The sequence below is a fragment of the Pleurodeles waltl genome, chromosome 3_1 (assembly GCF_031143425.1).
Source record: "Pleurodeles waltl isolate 20211129_DDA chromosome 3_1, aPleWal1.hap1.20221129, whole genome shotgun sequence".
Lineage (NCBI taxonomy): Eukaryota > Metazoa > Chordata > Amphibia > Caudata > Salamandridae > Pleurodeles > Pleurodeles waltl.
In genome coordinates, this window is record NC_090440.1 from 1478770446 (window position 1) to 1478789623 (window position 19178).

The 19178-nt window shown below is 42.5% G+C and overlaps 1 protein-coding gene and 1 non-coding gene across 2 annotated transcripts in view; one reads left to right on the top strand and one right to left on the bottom strand.

The window, feature by feature from the left end:
• THSD7B (thrombospondin type 1 domain containing 7B) overlaps nt 1-19178 on the top strand; it is a 2268639-nt gene that overhangs the window by 2196298 nt on the left and 53163 nt on the right. The window contains exon 26 of the mRNA XM_069225078.1: nt 13240-13322. Within this exon, the coding sequence (XP_069081179.1) occupies nt 13240-13322 (83 nt within the window). The remainder of the gene's footprint in view (nt 1-13239; nt 13323-19178) is intronic.
• LOC138286225 (U5 spliceosomal RNA) lies at nt 10524-10640 on the bottom strand. Its single transcript, XR_011201890.1, has one exon. It is a non-coding gene; the product is annotated as a U5 spliceosomal RNA (small nuclear RNA).

Sequence of the window (19178 nt, forward strand, 5' to 3'; positions counted from 1 at the left end):
GTTCTTGGTGGTTTGCTGCAGTCACCAGAAGAAAATCAAGGCCTTCTGCCTCTAAACCATTTAGATTTTCCTAGTGGAGCTCTTTAGACTGCCCCCTCTTCATTGTGAGAGCTTTGGCGTTATGCCTTTCTGTCTTTAGCTACTCATAATTGTGTTCCTCAGATTCTCACAGCAAATTAATTCACATCTTTTAAGGTAACCTACACTGCCTGCCTGCACTCCATAAGTTCCATGTCCTTGCTAGGCACCTCTGTGGCTTGCAGCAGTCTAGTGTATCTCTTCATAAGTTACCTTCAGCTCAAACTGGTCCACAGAAATTCACAGAGGGGAGGCCAGTGTCACTGTCCCTGGGGTGAGGGTCCAACAGAGACCTTTAATTCACAAGCCTAGATTGCTCCTCCATTCAAGCCATCCTTTCTCACATGTGGTTCCATCTTCTTTTAAAGTTCCTCCTTTGGTCAGGGGTTTAACAAGAACTGTAGAAGGTGAGAATCTCCCGACAGTCCAGAAATGCCACATCAACCCTCCATCTCCTTAATTAGATTAGTATGTTGGGTCATTTTAAAGATAGTGGAATCAAGTAGTTGTTTTCCAGAGCTCTCACTGGATCTTATCTTCATGTTTAAGTGACACTACAAAAGTGGTTCCCTCCCTTCAAGACTTCAAATGGTGCCTCTGTTGAGCCTAATTACAGAGGTCTGACAGCTCCCCTTTTCCTTGCGATTGTCAGGGAAGGGTATGTTAATCGGCCTTTGTAATCATCTGCAAGGAGAACTAATCCCAAACAAATGGTCCTATTGTTGAGTAATGACTTTGTTTCACCTACTGACCAGCAGAATAATTACCTTGCTCCATCAGGACAGGTCAAAATCCAAATCTCTTTAAGGGCTGACCTGCACAAATCAAAGTATGTGAAGTGATATAAATATGACTGAATTAATATTTTCTTTTGCTCCTGGGAATTTTTAAACATGTAACATTATTTTCAAAATCTCTTTATCTTGAGCAAATACAAAATTAATATTAGGTGCAGGTTTGACTTACAGTGAGAATACAGTAAAACATCAGACACTTACTGTAAAGCAGTATGAATTCAAACTCTAATATTTTTGGTTGCCCAACTGAATAAAAGATCCGTACAGGTCCCTTCTGGGCTGGATATCTGTGTGTGGCTACAACGCGGAGTTAAACAGTAGTCCTGCACCTCAGCTCGCATATATGTGTGCACAGTTGTGAACATTTGATCATATACAACCAGCACAGAGTCTCTAACCCAGTTGTGCAGCAGTGAGTCTTATCTTCAAAGGCAGCTACTGGAGGTTATTACTCAATAACATTTTACTGGAAGCTTACAGTGAGTGAGAGTCAATTGAAGAGACCTATTCATAGCAGATATACAAAAACTAGGCAGTTCAAATTATAAAATATTGGGATGATTAAGGGTGTCCGAAACCACTTCTTCACAACAAGCTACCACTAATATGCTTGGAAAACCTGTATTTGTTTTTCCTACACCTGTGATACTATGTTGTATCCTGCTTACACATAGAAATAAATTGTTTTACATACAAATCAAATGTCTGGGGGATCACAAGGAATAACAATTCTGATAATATGTGGCGTCTAAAATGATATTGATTACAATATTCTTTTGAACAATTAAGCCCAGAATCTATTTTCTGCCTTATTTATTATTTAATGTTTATGTGAGAAAAGTTTCTCAAATCCGTTCATCCACTGGGGATTTTATGTTTGAAATACAGTAATGGTAAGTTGTTTATGTCAAAGTAACTTTACATTTCTCAGTCTCCTGGTGTTCCAGAAAATTACTGAAACAAAAGTACAGATGAAATTGTTGCTGTGTGTCAACTGTGGTGAAATACAAAGTATGAAGGATTTCATTCATTTGAAGAGACAGTTCTCAGATCAAATTTGAAGAGGCAAAGAATGCCAGAATGTGGCTGTGGTAACAAAGAATGCCTTTGACACCTATTACAACATATTTGGTCTGAAGGAGAGTCAGAAGGGATAAATTGGCAGACATTGGTGTCATTATAAACATGTACCTCAAAGCTAGAAATATATTTTGTTTATATTCATCATTGGTTTGAAAGCTATGTGTCCACTAATTTTACAGTGCATTATGTTTTTAGCACTCAGTCAAAGAGGTAGAAGTTACACCCTTATGAGATAGTTTGAATTTTACAGGCATACTAAGAAACCAATTGGGTGTCATACGCATACACCTAAATGCTGCCCTGACTGTCAGTCAGAAAAGGTTTTATTTGGTTAATAACAATAATAACGTCAAGCATGTAAAATCAGACATCCAGAAAAATACATATCTTATACAAAGTTAAAACCATTTAAATACATCAAAATACAAGTGCAAATTCATATCATATGGAGTAACATAGAAAATATGTTGTAACACAAATGCTTCTTCCTAATTCTAAGGGCTCCAGCCAATAATTTAGTCGTTACAACCCTGTGCACCTCACTTGGGGGTATTATAGGGTCTACTTCCTCTTGCCTCACCGAAACAGCAGTGCCCTGTGGGCTATAAGAATGTGAACAATTACTTCTGCCTGCTTTTAGTTTTTTTTCCGTCAACCCCCCACTGCCAAAGTAAGATACAATGTTGAAAATGCACGCTTACGTGCATTTCTTTATGAATCCAAGTCTGCATCTGGGATGCTTGTGACTTTCTCTTGCCCATCCGAAGACCCAAAATACAGGATTAAGGGGGAGGGGGTGGCCAAGCCTAACTGCTCCTAGTCACTGGCAGGCAAGGACAAGCCTGCCTTTGGCCTGGGCTGCATCCAGTCCTGGCCCATGCGCTTCCCACACAGTGGGCCATGGCAATGCACTTTATAGTGCTAATGGCAGGCAGGTGAGGGTTATGAACAGGACTGCCTCCAGTGCCCCTATGGACGATGGTAAACTGAGTCCTCACATCCCTGTAACACAAAAGCAAAAACTGTAGACTTCCACACAGAGCGACTTGGCAACATGCTTTTTAGTGCTAATGGCAAGCAGGTGAAGAGTGATAAACAGGGCTCCCCATAGTGGACCTTAGGATGATGGTAAGCTGAGTTCTCACAACACTATAACACAACAGCAAGCACTTCAGGCTCCAGCACCGAAGGGCTTGGCTACACACTTTATTGTGCTAGTGGCAAACAGGTGAGGGTGATGAATAGGTACACCTCCAGGGACCCTAAGGATGATGGTAAACCGAGTCCTCATACTCCCGTAACACAACAGCAGGCACTGTAGACTCATCTGACTGATTCATCAGTTGTTTGAGGGGCATCATGCATCTGTTAAATAGAAGAGATGACAAGCTTGGTCACCAATGAACACCAAGGAGTTTCTGGTAGGTGGAAAAGAAGGGAGGAATAAAGAAGAATTAGGAGCTATCCTACAGAAAGTTGTGTAACTAGTGAAGAATAGTACAACGGAGTTGCAGGGTTAATTCCTCTTTGAAATCTCATAAATTTATGACAATATGTTGGTATATATTAACTTACCACAATAAGATATGTTCAAAATAGGTTTAAATACGTACATCTTCAAAATTATGTGACAGTTTCTTTACAAAGGACACCCACTGTCTAAGACAGGAGTATTTTCTAAATGGACAGAAAACCTTTAACAAGACCTGAATTAGCTACAATTAATGGCATATGGCAATTTAGGACTCTTTTTTAAAACATTTTGTATCAGTAAAGACGCTAATTGTTTCTTTTTCCTTCTGTGTATCATTCCTAATTTTAAGGATATGGTATTTTTAACTACATTGGCTAGCTCCATCCCAGAATAAATCCAGGAAAAGTAGTCAGATGCTTTCTGAACATAAAATAAATGTAATAAAGTAGCCATTATATATTTTAATCTAGATGACACAGAGTCATTTTAACATGATAGCCTGACTCATCTCCTCAAACTATGTCAAAAATTTACTTGGAGCCAAGCGAAAATAACAATGCTACTGATCTGTTATCCTACGGTCTGTAGCTGGTGATTCCCAAAGGTTTTCTATTTACTATCTATAAACAGACTTATAAACGAACGCAAACTATAAAAAAACATGAACATTCAAGTCTATTTTCAAATAAATGGACATTATATCACATCTAAACCCTTTCTCTCAATTGCCTTCTTCATTGCCAATTACTGCGTTCAATATTGGAGCTCCCCAGACTAGGGATACAATGCTATGTGGTTCAGATGGCCGCTGTCAAAAACCTGGAACCTTCCTGTTTGTCTGGGCCTTCAAATCCTTTTCAACAATGCAGAACTAGTGAAACAATCATACATGAGTAACTGTATTTGAAATAATCTTGATGGCTACCAAAAATCACAAAATATGTGTTCAGGCATTTGATAGTGGGCAAGAGGCAGCAGTGTAGCTCCACAACCCTAATGCAAAGGCGGAAGAATAGCACCTGACCTACTGAGTCCTAGGAGCAGGTTCACATACCCTGGTGGCATTGTTTAGTCCTGCATGGTAGGTAGGTACGAACTTTATTGCTCGATTAATAAAAACCATTGCATTTTAAAACATGGAAACATACTACAAATAATAAAATTGACTCCAAATAACACATTTAAAAGCTATGCTGCAAAACGTAATTTTCAGCCATGATAAGACATTTAAGCTGTTTCTTTACAAACTGTCCTAAAGCAATTTTCCCAAGTCCGCCTTATTCAGTTTCTTATGGAGCAGTTGTAAAAACCTTACCCCCCTGAAGCAGAATCAAATTGACTCACCCTTGAGCCAAATTATTACCGCCGATCTACATGAGCGGATATTGTTAGCTAGAAAATCATGTTTTAGCAATATTCTTCTTTCCAGACCAAGAGCTGAACAGATGCAAAAGGCATGCAGCAATGATTCCTGATTGTAGCCGCATAAGCAGCAGTTTTGGTCTATATGCTGACCTTTCCAGGATGGACAATCTTCTTTGGTGTCGAAGAATCCCATGTGATAAAGCAGGAATTGATGTTTAAATTGAACAGAAAAGTGCTCAGCTGGATATCCATGTGGGGACCATGTCGAGTAAGACTCCCAGACTGCCCAAGCATGCTGTGTTTTGGCCAAGATGGCTTTGTCTGTAATAAGCGAGAGTGAGCGAACAGCAATGTTGACTAATCTGTTAAATTCAGACTTCCTCATGTTGTGTTTCCATACTTTTTCTATTCTAAGTCTAATGATAACCTGGTTTAGGTAGCTTCCCCAATTTCCTTGCTTGTTACTGAGTTGATGCTCCTGCACTTCTTGCCAGAAGGAGTAGAGTATGGAGGAATTCTCTGCCGCCCTGTAGCCACCATGATGCTTTAAGAAAGGTGCCCTGTCGCTGGAAACTTAGATTTTTTAAGCCCATCTCCAGTCTCACCTGGGCCGAGGAGGCACAATCGGGATATTAAAAACCACCTTATCTCCCAGCCCTTCAATACTTCGGTCCCATAAGAAATGGCTGGAAGCAGCTGTGCTGACATGATTTTTAGTAGATGGAACCAATTTGTGCAATCCAGTTTCTTTTTCAGCAGCTTAAAACCATATGTTAATGAGTTGGCCTTTGCCTTGATCGACAATAATTGGCGCTTCCATTTCAGGCGTGGTTCAAGGTGGACTCCGAAATATTGATACGACTGCACCATCTCCACATTTTTCTCTCCCAAGTACCAATTGAATTTATTTCTAGGCCCTGCTCGGCCATAAAAGTGATAAGCGCTGATAAACACTGTTGCAGACCTTGTGGGGTATGACTCCGCAGTACAATATCATCTGTGTATTGTAGGCATCCAATTTTCTCTGAGCCTAACGCTGTGGATGACTGTTTACCTGTGCTAATGTGCCAGCAAGATCTGCCAGGTATAGGGTAAGGAAAATTGGAGCTAGAACACAGCCTTGCTTTAGGCTAGATTTTGTGGGTATTCTATTTGTTAATCTTGAACCATCTCCGATTTTGATCTGGACCCAGGTGTCAGTGTAGACATCTATAATGACCCTCAACAGGTTATACAGGATACCCCATTTAGCCAGCTTGGCCCACAACCTTTCCCTGGGAACCCGGTCAAAGGCCAATTTGAGATCAATAAAACATGCATAGAGGCCAAGCTTCCTGTGGCTGGCTTTTTCCACTATAAGGGAAAGTGCGATTACATTTGCTGATGTTCTCATGCCTGCCCTGTAGCCTGTCGGAGTAGCTTGTTTTCATCAGCCCAGGTATGAAGATGCTGTAACAAACAAAAGCCGTATAGCTTGGCTTCTACACTAGTGAGGGCTAGCAGCCTATAATTTGAAGACAGAGCTGGATTTCTGCTTTTATAGATTATATGTATAATGCTGTCTCTCCATGGTTCTAGGATCCAATTGGTATAGACGATGGAGTTGAAAAGTGGCAGAAAATACTACGCCCAATATACTGGGTCGGCTTTGAAGATTGCATTTGGAAGCCCATTTGGTCTTGCTGCCCCTTCGGACTTCAGCTTCTTGATCAAACCAGCTAGTTGTGCTAGCTCCCAAACTTGATCTTGATTTTCATTCTAGGGGATATCCAAAAGCTTCCCCTCATCCTGGAGATTTAGCAATTGGTTATTACTTGTGGATGGTTCAATCCCCTTCATCAAGGGTGGAAGCCTGGCTGATGTTTCTCCGCCATTTGTCAGCTTATTTGTCAGCTTATACAGACTGCTGACATGACTCTCCCAGGTGGTTCGGTCCATCCTGAAGTTGTGATGTCTGTTTTTGCCCAGTGCCACTTCATTCACCAGCCCCTAGAAGAGTTTGCTGTTTGGCATTCGACTTTCCCACAGTAATTTGGACCATGCATGTTCCTGAAAGCTTGTCTTTGCGGACCAGCAATCTAAGTGATACTTTTTTTTCATGGCCCCTAAAGTGAGTTTCTCTCCGCCTTTTCCCCGATGGATTGCTTTCACAAATTTCCTGGTTTGTTGTGCAATTTGTAATTTCTGAATGTGCAAAGCTTTGTTGAACCAGGGCTGACCAACACAATCCATTTTTTATAACAGAGGCCAATCCCTGGAAGGTTGAGTTGGAGGTGGCTGGACATTATGCTAGCAAACTGTGACTTAGCTCGGCCCAGTCTTCATTCCAACCCACTTTGAGAGTGGGCTCCTTTTGTTGCATATCTGCAAGATTTTGTCTCTCTTTTAGGGAGCCAGCCATCTGATGCACCTCATCCATCACTACCGCTATCCCTTTCTCATGCCATTTTAATCTCTTGAGATTAAGCATCGCTTGAGGGCTCATTAGATCATTCGAGGCAGCAGCAACTCAGGTTTATATGCTAACTCCAAATGTTAGTGGAAAATTATCACTCTCCGCTCTGCATTAAAGTTGAAAGCTCCTTACCAGGTTAATCACAGAGTTATTTATCAGTGTAATCGTTGGTTGAGCTTTTTTTTCCCCGCTTTCAGAGTTTATAGATGCCGGAGAGTCTGTCCATTTAGTGAAGATAGACCTAATTTTTCCAGCTGTTGTCTGTGAACACCTGCAATTCAGTTCTTCATGTTTCCTGCTTTTGGGGTCAACAGATTAAGATTGAAATCGCCAGTGATGATGAATGTGGGCTCCTGATATTGTCTCTATATGGTTTTAATGAATTCACCCAGAGTTTCCACTTTTTCCCCCTTTTGAGCTTTTTTTGGGTGAATATACACATTTATGAGAATTAACTGTAATTGGCTACACTGTGGTCTACCTTATGTGACCTTGGTTGCCTGGATCCAGTTTGACTTTATATCGATTGAAACTTTGTGGCATATGAGAGCTGTGTAGACCATGGTTGCCAGGCCTCCTTTTGCGTTAGCGTATTTGCTATGGCTCCTTGCTGGAATGTGTGTGGCATCATGCAGGACACTGCAATCGTCTCTGTGCTCCAGGTTTCCTGGAGTAGGATGATGTTGTACTCCTGGGAAAAATATTGTACTTCTGGATTATGTAAAAGTGATTGGATGCCGTGGACATTCCATGAACAGATGTTAACATATGGTCTAAACTGCATCTTGGTTCCTGATCTTTTGACGTTTTAGCGGTATAGGAGGCTGAAAGTCTTTAGAGGCCCAAAGAATGTGGCCTATTCCCGTTTCACCATCATGTTTCACAAATGTAAAATTTCCCATAGCCAAAGAGATTATGGGGGTCATTCTGACCCCCGCGGGCGGCGGAAGCAGCCCACCTGGCGGGAACCGCCAGAAGACTGTACCGCGGTCAAAAGACCGCGGCGGTCATTCTGACTTTCCCGCTGGGCTGGCGGGCGACCGCCAAAAGGCTGCCCGCCCGCCCAGCGGGAAAGCCCCAGCAACGATGAAGCCGGCTCCGAATGGAGCCGGCGGAGTTGCTGGTGTGCGACGGGTGCAGTTGCACCCGTCGCGATTTTCAGTGTCTGCCAGCAGACACTGAAAATCTTAATGGGGCCCTGTTAGGGGGCCCCTGCAGTGCCCATGCCAGTGGCATGGGCACTGCAGGGGCCCCCAGGGGCCCCTGCAGAATACCGCCAGAAACAGGATGGCGGGAAGGGGGTCGGAATCCCCATGGCGGCGCTGCTTGCAGCGCCGCCGTGGAGGATTCCCTGGGGCAGCGGGAAACCGGCAGGAAACCGCCGGTTTCCCTTTTTTGACCGTGGCTTTACCGCCGCGGTCAGAATGGCCCCAGAAGCACCGCCAGCCTGTTGGCGGTGCTTCCGCGGTCGTTGACCCCCTATATATGCTCCTGTCGCTCCTCTTAGCACTGATTTATTGCAGTGCCTGTGGGCCCTCAGCGGACCTGGGTAGCGAGGACGGTCTATTTGTCGTAGTTCAATGCCCCAGGAATAAAAAGTGTCGGAATACGATATTAGTTGATGCACAAGGTCTGCTGTGGCCCAAGTGGTGAGTGTGACCTCTTGATCACTCCTAAGTGGATGGGGTTTAAATTCAAAGGAAAGAAGAGCAACCAATGAGATCTGGGATAAGTCTCTTATTTCCCCTATCAAATTCAGAATGTTTCCTCTATTGAGGATGTCAAAATTCCCCTCTGATTTAAAGTGCGTAATGAGAAGCAGTTTATGCCCTTCATTGCCCTAGGTTGATCGCTTGTGACGTGCTTCCAGTTGGTAGTGCGATAGATAGGTTAACTACAGGCTAGGGATAGAAATACTCCTTTCTTTCCCTCTTTGGTCCTGTATGTGATCAACTGCAATCTAACCATTTAGGCTCTTGCGGTTTAAGAGATTGATTTTCTGGGGAGAGATCTATCTCAGAATTATCCTCTGTCACCTCATCTGTTGGTTCTTTATTTTCCTGCAATCATAAGTGCCCGGCAGTAAAAAATTCTGTGATTTTGTACTCCACTTTTTTTTGCTGATGGCACTGATAATGATTCCAAATTGATTTCCCTCTGTTCCACAGGCTGAACCCCCTCAATTAGAGGGGTACTTGAGCATACTACTGGTGAGTTCACTGGGGAGCAATGCCTTGTTGCTTTTAGGGGCCTTTTCCTCCCTCCATAGGCACCCACCGGAAGCTTGCCAGATCGCATTATGCTAGCTTCCCTGCTGATGTTGAGGAGAGCAGCAAAGATGGCAACACGTGAGTACTTGCTGAACATGTATTAGTTTTATTCCTTATTTCCCCAAGATTCAAGGATCGCTGCCTTCGTGTTGCATTGGCGCTATGATATAGTATAGTGGATAGATTCTGTAGCCTTTCTGATGAGGCTCCCGGCTGCCTTGGAGAGGGCGGAAGGCTCTTGGGTACACTCCAGGTGGGGAAACGAGCGGGTCTCACTGAGGAATTAACAAGCCGCACCCAGACCTAGCTAGGCCACTTCTGTGAACCCACAAGGCTCAACACTCAACAGCGGTTGACTACAGCAGCTGCACTCGACCCACCCCCTGTACCAGACTCATGTACTTACCGGGGGTCCTGCCCTCCTGCTGCTGACACTCCTGTTATTGGTGCAGATGATATCTTACACTGCGCTGGCATCAAAATTTGGAAATATTCCTTGTCTGCTAGGCAGCGGCAATGTCCAGCTGAATTAAGGGTAGATTGCAGCAATCACGTCTTCTACCTCCTTTCCACCCCGCCGGCTGTTATGCTGTTCGGCTGGAGTTCGGCTGGGCTGGGCTCCACGGGCTCCCCTCTCGGCCTCTGTTTCCTCTATTTCCTTCTCGTGGATGATGCTCAACCAAGACTCAACTGCTCGGCAATCCACTCGGCAATCCAAGATCTGCTCTTCAGATGGAGACAAGGTTGCTACACTGGCTCCAGTCTCTCAAAAGACTAAATTATGCCCTCCCTGGAACAACAAATCTATTTGCACTCACTCAGACAGCAGGTGCTTCTTGTCGTTTCAGTTCGCGCTGCTATTGCTTTATTAATAGGAATCTCGGATGAGGCCTCTGCACAAACCCAATATTGATGTTAGGTGCTCTCTGGGAGGATGGAAAATGTCAGGAATAGTATGCCCTGGTCAACCGAAGACCGCCACCTCTCCCTCCATCTGGAATGCCTGTGAACTGTGGAAAGGCCTTAAAGAATTGAATGAAACTCGTAAACGTTCCTCTCCACAGAAATCTTTAGTAAAAGGTGAAAGATTTCTTTGTTTTGAAGAGAAACCCGAGTAGTCCTGCATAGATTCATGCAGGCTAAAAGCTGGTGTGCAAACCATTGGTCAGTACCATATGCACTGGTCAAATGAAGTAGGCCAAAGGTTGGCACTGTATAGGGACAGCCCTACATAATCAACACAAAATCCTCTTCCCATATCTAGTATACGTAAGCTAATATAAGCCACAATTCCCCTATACCTGTTCTCTGCTTTAGCTCTACATTTAATGAATTTCGCAAAACAAGCGATCATATGTATTGGCTTGATGGCAGATCATGCATTTAAAGTGACAGCGAGAAACAAATGATGGAAATGTAGCTTGCCACAAAGCAGTCAAGCCTAACCTAGAGGCAAAGATTAACATCCCAAATCATTTTCGAAAAATTGAGTACATTTTAATAAATAAACTGATACCAGAGTGACAAAAATCAAACTAGTAAAAGAGATGATATGACATTTTAAATTTTATAATGTAAGCATAGTGCCTAAAGGTACAAAGCAAAAATTGTGGTCATCTGGTCGTGCTAGACCAGGGGAAAGTCACAGGTTCAGGTCGACTGCAATGAAGCATAGACATGATACAGAGACCAGGCTAGTCCCACTGAAAAAGTTACCTTCTCAAAGTGTGGAGTGAAGAGTTCTGTTCATGGCGGAGGAGGCCATGCGGATCAGGAAGAGCACTGCAGATGGCATTCGCTGTAGCATAAAAAGAAAGCCTGGTGTCGCAAATGCTCATCACCTTAGTATGGAGATCCAGTTGGGAGTCACAGAAGATCACTTTTGGAGATTCAAATTGTCAGTCACTGGGGGAACAAGACAGGCCTCAACCAGCAGGGCAGTCCTCTGGGATCAGGGCAGGCCTCAGGCAGCAAAGCCGTCCTTCTCCTGTAATATCCACAGGTCCAGGAGTATACTGAAAAAGTAGTTTAGGAGGTCCAATATTGATACCCAGTGACAGCCTTCTAAGCGGGGGTGAAATCCCGGCTACTCCCACATCTCATTCTGGAAAGTTCTTCTCTTGCCAACGCTCCAAGATATCTGGGGTGGCAACAGAATGGTGTCAGGTTCCTTAGTATATGTGCAGGAGGCAGCCCTTTGAAATCTAAGTGAGGCAGGGAACATCTCCAACCACCCATCTTTCCAACACCTAATTCCCCTTTGTCTCACTGTTTGGGAAGAATATGCAAAGGCACCTAAGCTATTCACATTCATGTGAACCAGGACACAGACAGCAGGCTCCAAATGCCTAGAACAAGAAAAAGCCAACCTTCTAAAATGGCATTTTAAGAATTGTGACTTAATTTCCAACTTTACCATTGAAGAGGACTTTACATTGCAATTCATTTGAGTCCAAGCTTGACATTCCTCTCTGTTCCCAATCAAAAGGTAGAACTTGTTAAATACAATAAAGCACACCAATGTTATCCAAAGGGAGAGATAGGACTTAAAGTAATGAAATACAAATTTAGGAGATTTCCACAACTAGGACATGTAGAACTTAGCATCACATATTCTACTTTTTAAATACAATGTACCCGCCCAATGGGCTGTTTAGGGTCCACTTTAAGGGTGGCATTTCTTTTTTAAATGGGAAGTTTTAAAACTTCACTACAGCTGAAATGGCAGGCCTAAGACATGTTCTTAAGTGATACATAAGTGGGTGGCACAATGAGTGTTGCAGGCCCACTGGTCACTTTTTAATTTACATGCCCTGGGTACATGTATTATCATACACTAGAGAGTTTTAAGTAAAGTAAGTGGGCCAACTACATGCAGGCCAATTTTACCATGCTTTAGAGAGTACAAGCACTCAGCATTGATTAGCAGTGGTAACATGCACAGAGTCCTAATGCAATGCAATGAAAATGAAATTCAGAAAGCAGGAGGAGTGAAGGCAAAAGATTTGCGGGTGACCCTTCAGACAAAGCCAAGGCCAGCAGTAGACAAATGCAGTGCATAATTAAAACATGAGCACTCCATTCAAAGCTGAAAATTAGCACTTGTTTAAGTGGAAATCTGTCGACCTACAGCATATGAGACAACATAAGGTGGTACAGTACAACATTGCTTCCCATATTAATTATCATATGGATATATCAACATGAATATACAATGAACAACCCAAGATACTATCACATCTGTATGTCTATAATGCCTGTGTATGTGCCCCAACATGTCACTCAACACAAGCAAAATCAAGTGTGCCCCCTTGCAGTGAGTGCAGGCATAATGCAATAAATGAGGATAAATAAGGGTCTATACTCCCAACATAAAAAGGTATCACAAATGTCCATTGGTCTCAATACAATGGATTTTACCACTAACCCCCACTGGCTACATTTGCCAACTTTGGGTCCAGGGCATTTGCAATTCGTACAGATTCACCTTGCATGATAATTTTTGACATGATGTTCTCTCCAATCTGTTGTTATTTCCTTAAGCAGAACAACATTTACCATTTATCATGTTCGGTGTGCCATTTAGTGAGTTGTTTCATTATTTTTGTGATACTTTTTTACATGTAAGTATGACCAGCACACTGAAAAGAATGACATGTACTTGTACCTGGTATCTGTTTCTTTAGTTTAGTGACAACGATCATCCTTTTCTAACAGGGGGCTGCTCGAGTCAGTCACAGCCTTCTGAGTCAAGACAATGTGATCCACCGTGCCGGAAGCCTTTTTCTTATTGCACACAGGTAATGCAGGAGTGTGTTGGTGCTGACTTGAAAATGTCATACATTTTATATTTTCTTAATGTATTATACCACTTCAGATTGCATGTAGAGTAATAAATATTACCTAAATTAACATGTGAAACATGCTTGGTTTACAGGCTTGTAGAATGACACAATTCTATGTTTTCACAAATTGCAATAATTTACAATTGGTTTTACAGTGTTTTTCTCTATGAGACAGCATAACAAACGAAGGTTCATATTTACAAGAAAATGATGCAGCGGGAGCAACAAGCCAACTTGCAGCGCCATTATGAAAGTGCAGAGATGCGTCATATTTATAGGAATACGACGCAACACTGTACTTTTCTCTGCAATGGCAGAACTGGTTGCCTAGCACCAACGAAGGCACCCTTGCACCATGTGCAAGGGTCCTGCATTTCAGGCCTGATTATTTATGTGAAGGAAGGAATACCTCTTCGTCTACATTAACAATCATTAATGGTGTTTTCCTCCTTCTAAGTGTGCTGCATATTACAGAACACGTAGAAAGAGCAAAAAACAAGGAGAAATAAAGGTATGTCTCTTTGTCTTTCCACTTTTACGCCAACCCTGGGGTGGCGAAGGAATCTGATGCATTCCTTGGTTTACAATACCTTGTAAATCTGAGAATGCATCAGATTCCATGGGTGTTGCATGGGAATATCCATAGCAACACCCATGGAATGCCCCTTACACTCAGAGTTATGTTTGAAAGGGGCCATCTTTACAAGGCCATGAAAAGCCACACAAGTTGGCTTTACATGGCCTTGTTAATATGTGTGGGCACATTGAGCCCCCGGAGCGTCACAAAAGTGACGCTGCGGGGGAGGTATTGTTCCACAGGGGCCTTGTAAATATGTCCCTTAGCCTTTTAGCTAATTAGGGCACTTTCTTCAGAAGAATGGGCTTAATCACTCTAATTCACAATAATGGTTATGTAAGGGATATTGCATTTGTTTAGTAACTTGGAACACTGAGAGGGTACAGTTTTGGTGTCATCCTCATGGATTGAACTGGATTGGCCACTAATTAAGGTTGCTTTGTGTGCCAATCGATGGGTAAACCTTAGTAGTGTTTTCCCAACTGTGCCACAGTGTTATTTTAGGAGTAGCTATCACTATGAGCGTCTACTGCTTAATTTTGTCTTTAGCTTCATTTGGACTGCTCTACTCCAGTCTGATTTTGAAGCTATGTTTTGTATATCAAACGGTCTATCGATTTCTTTAGAGTGGTTACAAAACTTGTGCAAATGTATCTCTCAAATTGCTTAAACTACCCCTGTCATTTTGGTGAAAAATATGCCACTGCTGAAGCACCATTGTCCCCATATCTTCTTTGGGCAATCTTCTCTTTTGAACTCAGAACTGTAGAATCTGTCAAATTAATCACATAAGGTTCACAAATTTTAATATGTCTATGCACGTGGCCTCAATTTACGGAAGAATCGGAATGAAAATGCAAGAGCCACATTTTCTTTGTGTGGCTTAGTTTGTTGCGTAAAGGTTTCCTTGAGCCACAACATATTAGTTAATATGGTGGCTGTTAGACCCGACAGCTTTAGGGTGGACAACCCTAAGATTTTTGCCTGCCTCCCTCCACTTTTGAGATACTGTTTTTGCGGGTTTTTAGACTTTGCACACTTTACCACTGCTAACCAGTGCTATAGTGCATATGCTCTCTCCCTTTAAATGTGGCAACCTTGGATCATACCCAATTGGGATATCGAATTTACTTATAAGTCCCTAGTAGAGTGTACTATATGTGCCCAGGGCCTGTAGATTAAATGCTACTGGTGGGCCTGTAGCACTGATTGTGCCACCCACTTCAGTAGCCCCTTAACCTTGTCTCAGGCCTGCCATTGCAAGGCCTGTGTGTACAGTTTCACTGCCAATTCGACTTGGCATTTAAAAGTACTTGCCAAGCCTAGCTTTCCCCTTTTTCTACACATAAGTCAACCCTAAGGTGTGCCCTGGGTAACCCGTAGGTCAGGGTGCTGTGTAGGCAAAAGGCAGAACATGTACCTATGTAGTTTACATGTCCTGGTAGTGTAAATTCGTTTTTACACTGCTGTGAGGCCTGCTCCCTTCATAGACATTGATGCCACCCTGATACATTGTTTAAGTTGTAGCTGCTGATCTGAAAGGAGTAGGAAGGCCATATTTAGTATGGCCAGAATGGTAATACAAAATCCTGCTGACTGGTTAAGTTGGATTTAATATTACTATTTCAGAAATGCAACTTTTAGAAAGTGAGAATTTCTCTGCACTTAAATCTTTCTGTGCCTTACAATCCACGTCTGTCTGGGGTTAGTTGACAGCTCCTTGTGCATTCACTCAGACACACCCCAAACACAGGATACTCAGCCTCACTTGCATACATCTCCATTTTGAATGGGTCTTCCTGGGAAGGGAGGGTGGAGGGCCTGCCCTCACACAAATGACTGCCACACCCCCTACTGGGACCCTGGCAGATAGGATAGAACTGAAAGGGGACCTTGTGCACTTCTAAGCAACTCTTTGAAGTCTCCCCCACTTCAAAGGCACATTTGGGTATTTAAAAAGGGCCTCTGCCCCTACCAACTCAGACACTTCCTGGAGAAGAGAACCTGAACCAGAACCTGCATCCTGCAAAGAAGACCTGCCTGGCTGCTCAAAGGACTCACCTGTCTGCTTTCTATGAAGGATTGCTGCCTTGCTGTTGCCCTGCTGCATTGCTGCTCTCTGGCTGTGGTGAAGAAGTGCTCTCCACGGGCTTGGATAGAGCTTGCCTCCTTTTCCCCAAAAAGACTTCACCTCTGCAAGAAGGACTCTTTGTGCAGCGAAATTTGACGCACAGCCTGGCAGAAATGATGCACATCCTGCACCGCAGTGAAAATGTCACCGCACGCGAAACCGGAATGACGCAACCCGACTTCGCCAAGAGAAGATCGATGCAGCACCAGTGTAGCGACCGGAAATTCAACACACGGACCCACCTGATTGACGCACAGCCAAGTCGGAACAACACATCCCGACTTCCAGAGAGGAATCGACACAGCACCTGCCGTGCGGTAGAAAATTTGACGTAATGCCCACCGGATTGATGCAGCTACTATGATTTTGTCCAAGCAGTGCCGGAAATCCATGCATTGTCCCTGGGGCATCTGAAAACCCCGCAACCCAAATAGGTTCCACGACCAAGCGCCGGAAATCGACGCACAGCCGTCCCTGCATGAAAACTAAACGACACATTGCCCTGTGCGGCCCGAGAAACCGACGCACATCCCTTTGCTTCCACGCATCTCCTCCTCTGTGGATCTTTGCAGAGATTTTTTCACATGAACCAGGTACTTTGTGCTTGAAAGAGATTTTGTTTGCTTTTAAAAGACTTAAGACACTTTATATCACTTTTCAGTGATATCTCAACATATACTTATTGTATGATTTATTGAACAAATTCTTTACACATCGCCTTCTAAGTTAAGCCTGACTGCACAGTGCCAAGCTACCAGAGGGTGGGCACAGGATAATTTGGATTGTGTGTGATTTACCCTGACTAGAGTGAGGGTCCTTGCTGGGACAGGGGTAACCTTACTACCAACCAAATACCCCTTTTTTAACAGTGGCCATGGGTACCCTTTGTAGCATGTGAAACTAGTTTCCACAGAAAGCCATGTACTCCATAGAAGAGTTGCACTATGTGAACATAACCCATCCTGGCAAGCAATCCTCTTACTATGCTCTTCTGACCCATATTCCAGCAATCAAATTTAAGTATTCTTAAGTAAGGGAGAAATTTAAGGTGGGGGCTGATTTCAATGTACGGAGAAACTGAATAATTAATCTTGACCTTTTATCAGTGCTATCAAATACCACGTTCATACCTGCAATCAGTGGCTTAATTTAAAAAAAAACCCAAGGGCCAATGGCCAAGATATTTCATGGGAGGCTACTGAAGCTTGCAACATGAACAGCCTCAGCTAAATACCAGTGCTACTGCGAGTGCCAGTGCTACTGTTACATTTTAACAATTACACATCCACAAATGAGTCAGGTTGAACTAGTCCATGTAATACAAAGGTCTAGGAATGACTTGGATGAGGCACTACTATTTTAAGTTTGATGTTTATTGAATTTGTAAATATTGCTGATATGCTCTGCTCCAAAGTAGACATATAGCAACACCATGTGGTAGACTGTCAGAAATAAATGCTGGGGTTGTGAAGTAAGAGCCGTAGCTGAGCACTAGAAAACACCAGCACAAATTAAGAACTGCCTGCAATACAGCAGCAGTGGTGCAACAAGATCTTCTACAGGCCTCCTGTAACGATGAGTTTCCATTTGAAAACTGCCTTTAGATTCAATTTGTCTTTCAAGTATTTCTTTTTATTTCCACATTGTAAATTGACAATTGGTACATTGCCCAGGTACCTATGTAAAGAATGTATCCATCTTCATTCAGATCAGTGAATTTGGCCTCAAGAAATTTAAGAGGACATTCCTGGAAGAGTTCTGCTTTATTAAAATCGAAAGAATGCTCAAGGATTACCTTCAGCTCTCCAACAATATACTGTTCATTTGCCAGGTGGACATTTCTTCATTTGTAAATCTGAGACACATGTTCAAATGCACTCCAAAGCAGTCAATTTCCACATTTGCAAATACATTTTGCATATGTAAATTCCATCAATCCTGATCCTGGGCTCTGAACTTAAGTGGCCATTTTATTTAATTAGGTTAGGAATGGTTTGGTTAATAAAATCTCCTAAACATAGAAAAGGGGATTTACCAGTAAGTGCAAAGACAATGAGTCCTGGTTAAAATGTTAGACTTTATTAAAGGGCAGTGTATAGTTACAAGAATTTCAGATGGTCAGAGCCCCATGTATAAAGTTATTTTTAGAGTTGATGTTGGCTAAATCACCATTATCAAGACCAGATATGGGGTTCTTGGTCAGATAATATTCACAAAACATGATCAAAGATGAAGAAACATTCCCACAATATATAAAAAAAAATTTTTTAAAACAACTAGTCCTACCTTTGTCGGTTTAAAAATCACACTTGATAGCATTATGAAGAGAATCAATGTTTCTTATGCTGTACTCCAGATGCCAAATAGTTTTACTTTTAACAATCATCTATATTTTTTATTAAGCACCTTAGCATTATATCTATTCTCTACAGCTGTAATAAAGAGATGGGTACAGTCAGTTTCTCTGGAAAAAAACATGTTATTTTAGCATGAGCAGAACAATATCTGTGACCTTAAGCCAGCTTTGTGAACAGATATGAGACATGTTGTTCATTGTTATTAGACACACATAAAATGTTTTTAATAAAACACAGTAAGTTAGATGTAAGTATCCAAATGAATGCCTAAGTATAAATCATGACAGTGTATAATTTCGATATTCTATTTTTGATACCTGTATTTAATTACCACAGTTATCTGTTTATTTGGCCTTCCTTAGTTTTCTACAGGCACCTTGGTGAGCGACAACGTTCAGAAAACGTACGTCACTATCAGATTGCTCCGTACTGTAAAATGATCCGAGCTTGTTTTACAGGAAGCTATTTGACTGTCTTTTTTACTGACTCAGAAAGTATGGAGGCATTTAGGGGCATATTTAAGAGACTCTAGCTCCTCCTTGTGCCACATTAGTGCCATTTTGTTTAATGCTTATGTGGCCCAACAAGGCCAAAATCCTTGTGCTATATTTACAAAGTGGCGCAATGCATGCATTGCTCCACATTGTAACCCTTTGTGCTATCTTATGCCTGCGCCAAGCATAATGTATGCAAAGGGGCGTTCCCCCGTTAGGTGAAAGAGATTTCTTTGCATCATTATTTCGGCA